This window comes from Gracilinanus agilis, chromosome 2 (assembly GCF_016433145.1).
Source record: "Gracilinanus agilis isolate LMUSP501 chromosome 2, AgileGrace, whole genome shotgun sequence".
NCBI lineage: Eukaryota > Metazoa > Chordata > Mammalia > Didelphimorphia > Didelphidae > Gracilinanus > Gracilinanus agilis.
Genome location: NC_058131.1, coordinates 52,424,033 through 52,430,032, shown reverse-complemented (window position 1 = coordinate 52,430,032; position 6,000 = coordinate 52,424,033). Strand labels below are relative to the sequence as shown.

The 6,000-nt window shown below is 41.7% G+C and overlaps 1 protein-coding gene across 1 annotated transcript in view; it reads left to right on the top strand.

The window, feature by feature from the left end:
• Positions 1-6,000, top strand: part of ZFPM1 (zinc finger protein, FOG family member 1) — a 152,705-nt gene that overhangs the window by 95,969 nt on the left and 50,736 nt on the right. Inside the window, exon 5 of the mRNA XM_044659396.1 lies at positions 4,700-4,833. Coding sequence (XP_044515331.1) covers positions 4,700-4,833 — 134 coding nt within the window. The remainder of the gene's footprint in view (positions 1-4,699; positions 4,834-6,000) is intronic.

Below are 6,000 nucleotides of genomic sequence, written 5' to 3'. Positions count from 1 at the left end.
TGGTAAGGGTAGGCAATGGGGGTCAAGTGACTTGCCCAGGGTCACACAGCTGGGAAGTGTCTGAGGCCGGATTTGAACCTAGGACCTCCTGTCTCTAGGCCTGGCTCTCAATCCACTGAGCTACCCAGCTGCCCCTTATATTATTCAGTTTTGTAAGTGAATAATCTTATAAAACCAAAACACCAAAACATAAACCCAAATAAACAAGTGAAAAGCCACATGTTTTCTTCTGCATTTCTACTCCAACAGCTCGCTCTTTCTCTGGAGGTGGAAAGTGTTCTTTTTTCATAAGTCCTTCAGAATTGTCCTGGATCATTGTATCACTGTTTGTAGCAAGTCTATCACTTTTGATCATTCTGCAATATTGCAGTTTCGTGTGAGGCTAGATTTGAACCCAGGACCTCCTGTTTCTAGACCAGTGGTGGGCAAACTACAGCTCATGGGCCAGATGCAGCCCCCTGAAATGTTGTATCCAGCCTCTGGACATTATTCCTAATCTAATGAATACAATGAGTAGGATACAATACAATGAAACTTTGAAAGAGTTGCCTTAGAAAACAGACTGACAGATGAGCATTTCCTTTCCTTTAGCCCCCTCTTTAAAAAGTTTGCCCATCACTGCTCTAGACCATTGAGCCACCTAGTTGCCCCCAGTTTCTATATTTTTATAAAGAAAATAGTAGAGCTACTCCGACTACCTCTGCCTTCCTGAGCAGCTGGGAAGTAAAGCAGAAGCCATGATAAGTGGGTACTAGCCGTGGGTGCCCCTGGATCCCATGGGCCATGGAGGGAAAAAGGCAGAGATACAACCCCTAATTCCTGATGCCCTGAGGTGCTGACGACATGGAAAAATATCAGTAGTTAATATCAATTAACTGTTTGCCCCGTTGAGTCAGATGTAGAATGTCAGAGCTGGGAGGGACAGGACATAAAAGGGCATAAAATCAGGCCTGGGAGGGCCCTTTAAATATAGAATCTCTTAGCTAGAAGGAACCTTTAGGAAACCAAAGTCCATACTGAGGAAGTGACTTGATCTAGGTCACACAGAGGGAGTTAATGGTAAAACCAGGAGTTGACCAAAGTACTCCTGCAGCAGTCCATCCTGCCTTCAGCTGCCAACATTATTTTCTTACAGTACAGGTCTGACCGCATCACCCTCACTTCTACTCAATAAATTCCCAATGGCTCCCTGTAACCCCTGGGATCAAAAAGAAAATTCTCTGTTGGGCATTTAAAGCCTTTCCGAAGCTGATCCCTTCCTACCTCTCCAGGCATTTTTCTCATTACTCTATAGCCAGCTATACCAGTCAGTTACTGATCCTCATAGACAAGGCATCATCGACCAGTGACTCAACCTTGCACTGAGTGTCCCCCATTCCCAGAGTGCTCTTGCTCCTCACTTCAGCCTCCTATCTTCATCTAAGACTCTGCTCAAATCCCCCTCCCTGCAGCAGATCTTCCCCCTTTCCCTCACTCTCCACTGCTTATGCCTTTCTCCCTTGTGATTACCTTCCATCTCTACACAGTTAACGTCTCGTCTTACAGTTATTTGCACGTCACCTCCCCTCTTTCATCTGTGAATTTCTTGAGAACCGAGATTATCTTTGTATCTCCGGTTCCTGGCACATAATAGGGATTTAATAAATGCTTCGATAAATGTGTGACCCTGGGTGAGTCACTTAACCCCAATTGCCTACTACTCTACCCCTTTGGTCCTCCTTCTGTTGTTCTCTAGCCCTTTTGCTCTGAGCAAGACAATGATACTTAGTATGGATTCTAAGACAGAAGGAAAAGGTTTGTAATAAAATAAACAAATGCATGTTGCATGATTACTCTTTCCACTATACCTTGGTATCTTCCTCCTCCTGCCAGGTCAGCCTCTCCACAAGCTCTCTGGTCTAGCCATGTTCTCAGGGACTCCAGAGCTACTCATCAGGGAGTCTCTAAGAAGCCAGGGCTCCAAGATGAGCCTCAAGCTGTCTATTCAGCTCCTGTCCCTAAGTCAGGGACCCAGTATAATGATTCCCAGTTATGATGGCATCAGTTTGCATGGTGAATGTGCCACCCAAAGGCAGGCCCAATTCTGGGTTTGTAATTGGGTAGAAACAGCACTGAGCATTTGTAGTCTGAAGGCCTGGATTCAGATTATCACTTTGCTACTTATTATATGTGTGACCATATGGAAATTATTTTCTCCTCTCTGGGTGGGTCCTCTTATTTAAGTTGTTATTCAGTTGTTTCAGTTGTTTCAGTTGTTTCTGACTCTTTGCAACCCCATTTGGGGTTTTCTTAACAGAGATACTGGAGTGGTTTGCCATTTTCTTCTCCAGCTCATTTTACAGATGAGGAAACTGAGGCAAACAAGGTTAAGTGACTTGCCTAGAGTCACACAGATAATTTGCCATTTCCTTCTCCTGCTCATTTTGTGGATGAGAAAAGTGAGGCAAACAGGGTCAAGTGACTTATACAACTAGTAAGTATCTAGGCCAATTTGAACTCGTCTTCCTGATACCAGGCCTGGCATTTCATCCACTGTGCTACCTAGCTACCCTTATATATAAAGGAGGGAGTTGAATTAATCAGATAATCTCTAAGGTCCTCTGATTCTAAGACTCAAGTTTTAATCCTCATTTTGCTATTCTCTAGGCATTTGACTGAACAAGATAATGAATGTTTCTTCTCCATCTGAAAAATAGCAATAATTATCCCATCCTCTTATAACTCATAAGGATGTCTTCAATTTTTTAAAATTGTTTTAATTGATGCCTTTTGTTTTTTATTTTTTTTACACCAACATTGTTTCCTCCATTATTCCTCTCCTAGAAAACCACCCCCTCATGTGGAAGTCTTGAGGACATTTTATTTTATTTTATATTTATTTTTTAGAAAAATTTTCCATAGTTACATCATTCATGTTTTTACTTTCCCCTTCACCTCCCTCCCCATAGCCAACGCGCATTTCACTGATCAAGACTTATTTCCAAATTATTGATAGTTGCATTGGTGTGGTAGTTTGGAGTCTCATCCCCAATCATGTCCACATCAATCCATGTGTTCAAGCATTGTTTTTCTTCTGTGTTTCCACTCCTGCAATTCTTCCTCGGAATGTGGGTAATGTTCCTTTCCATAAATCCCTCAGAGTTGTCCTGGGTCATTGTATTGCTGCTAGTAGAGAAGTCTTTTATTTTCTAATGTACCACAGTGTATCAGTCTCTGGGTACAGTGTTCTCCTGGCTCTGCTCCTTTCACTCTGCATCAATTCCTGGAGGTCTTTCCAGTTCACATGGAATTTCTTGAGAACTTTTTAAAGCAGTCATGTTCTTTGAAAACATGAAGTTCAATTATTATTGCCATTACTCTTATTATTTTACCATACCCTCCTTGGAATTGCAACATCTCTTCCTCCTCTCTAACTACAGCAGCCATTCTTAATGCTCTTGCCATGGCTAAAGTACTGTGCCAAGTGCTTGGGGAGACTCAGTTCCTACACTTGCAAAGTTTATAGTTTAGTTGGGGGATATGACTGTATTAGACCTTTAGGAGATTATGTTTCTATAATGCAGCATCTAGATATCTGGATCCAGTTCTAGGTTTTGCGCCCTTTATGCACAAGTCAAGACTATTCCCTGTGTTTATTTTGCCAGGTTCCCCCCCCCCCTGTACAAATATCCCTGTCCTAACCTAGATGTCATCCTGGACTCCTCACTATCTCTATTCCTCCATAGCCAAGCTGTTACCAAGGCCTGTCAATTTCACCTCCACAGCATCCCTTGTTGATTTCACCTCCACAGCATCCCTTGTTGATTTCACCTCCACAGCATCCCTGAGCATCTCTGCTCCTTTCTCTCCTCTGATACTACCACCCTGGTACAGGACCTCTTCACATCTGGCCTAAACTATTGCAATAGTCTTTGCCCTCTCCTGGCTCCAATCCATCCTATTCTCAGCTGTCAAATTATTCTTCTTAAAATGTAGGTCTGACCATATCAACCCCCTACTCAGTAAACTAATAAACACCATTGGTTCTTGACCTGGTATCACACAGCTAGGAAGTATCTAAGTCTGCCATGATTATATAGAGCCATTCTGGCAGTGTTTGCCCTGTAGTTTTATTAGATGGACAAGAACAAGAACCTCCATCCCCCAACCGTGAGCATCTTCACTGGCTATCCCCCAAAACTGGAATGCTTTCCCTTCTCATCTCTGTGTTTTGGCATCCCTTCAAGTCTCAACTAAAATCTTACCTTCTACAAGAGCCTTTTTTCCTCATCTCCCTTAATTTTAGCTCCTTCCCTCTGTTAATTATCTCCAATTTATTCTGTAAAAAGCTTGTTTGTAAATAGCTTGTTTTCATGTTTTTTCTCCCATTAGAGTGTGAGCTCTTTGAGAGCAGGGACTGTCTTTTGCCTTCCTTTGTATCCCATGCACTTAACATAGTGCTTAGAACATAGTAGGTTGCTTAATAAGTGTTCATTTTTTAGTATAAATATTTATAGTTCTCTTCTCATTATATATGTTTATAAATGACTGACTGATTACCTGGGGTCAGGGAGGGATTATATTGTTCCTCAAGCCCCACACCTGGGAAATGAGTCCTGAGTGTTTAGGGACTCCTATCTTCAGCTCTGGGTATGTACAGTTGAAGTCAACAAGCTGTCTTGCTTTCCTCTTATAGTTCTTTTGTCTTTTCTTAATCTAGACGAACTGGAGTTGATCTCACAGGATGGGGAAAGCAAAGTTCGTGCCAAGAGGAACCTCCCTGAGGGAATTTCTTGGGGACCATTCAGTGGAAATATCCAGAGTGAAGGTTCCTCACCAGGGCAAACAGAGACGGTAAGGATCTCCAGCTTTCCACCTTTATATCTTACTGCCTTGGCTCTAGACATCCTGGTCCCTGATCCTACCTGGTCTTTGGCCATCACAGATTTCAATCCCCTAGATTGCAGTCCTTGACCAGATAAATAAAGTTCTTTGCAAACTTTAAAGTACTGTATAAATGCTAGCTATTAGCCATTACTGTTCTACTATTACACACACACACACACACACACACACATATATATATACTTAGGCTCCTTAGGCCATTGTTTCCCCTTTGCAAAATGAGGGAGTTAGTCTTGATTATTTCCAAAATTCCTCCCATTTGTGAATTCTATGATGCTATAACTTGCCAGAGAAGTCTAGCTTCTGGTACTGAGCAAGTCCTAAACCCTCTCTATCTTAGTTTCTTCATTTGTCAAATGAGCCTAGCTCTGAAAACTATGATCCTATGATCTTTCAAATAAGGGAGGTTGGACTCAATAAACTCTAAGGTCCCTTCTAACTCTAAATTTGTTTTGTTTTATTTTTTTAAGTTAACACTCATAATGTTTTAAAGTTTGGGGTCAGAGAGAGGACAGAACAACACATTTTTTTTATTTTGTCCTCATAACAAGGTAGAAGCTATTATTACCCCCTTTTTATAAATAAGGAAACTGAGGCAGACAGAAGTTAAATGACTTGCCCAGGGTATTTGCCCTACTGGTCACCCTATTTAAATATAAAAGAGCCAAAATAGACCTCCTTTGAAAATGGCTCCCTTACCTGTGGCAACCTCAGCTATTATCAGAAATCTCATATGCCAATAATTTCATTCCCCCTGAGAACCCAGATCTCCTTTTTATTAATTATAATAGCACAAGTATGATTGTCTCTTAGAGGAGGCATGGAGAGAGCACAGATTTGGTCACTGAGTCCTGGGATTCTAGAAGTAAGCCTCCTTTCTGCCTCCCCTTCCTCTTCAAGCTTAAAAGAGATCATTTGATAACCATTTCTTTACAATGAGAAGGAAATCTGTAGGACTTCTTGTTCTCAAAAGATGGTACAGACGAAAATTTGAATGGGGTTTAAGGAAGACACGTAGATAAATTCCGGAGTGTTTGATGTATCCCAGATTACAGGATCATAGTTCTAGAGCTAACCAAAAGGGACTTTAAAGGTCACCTAGCCCCAACCCTTTTT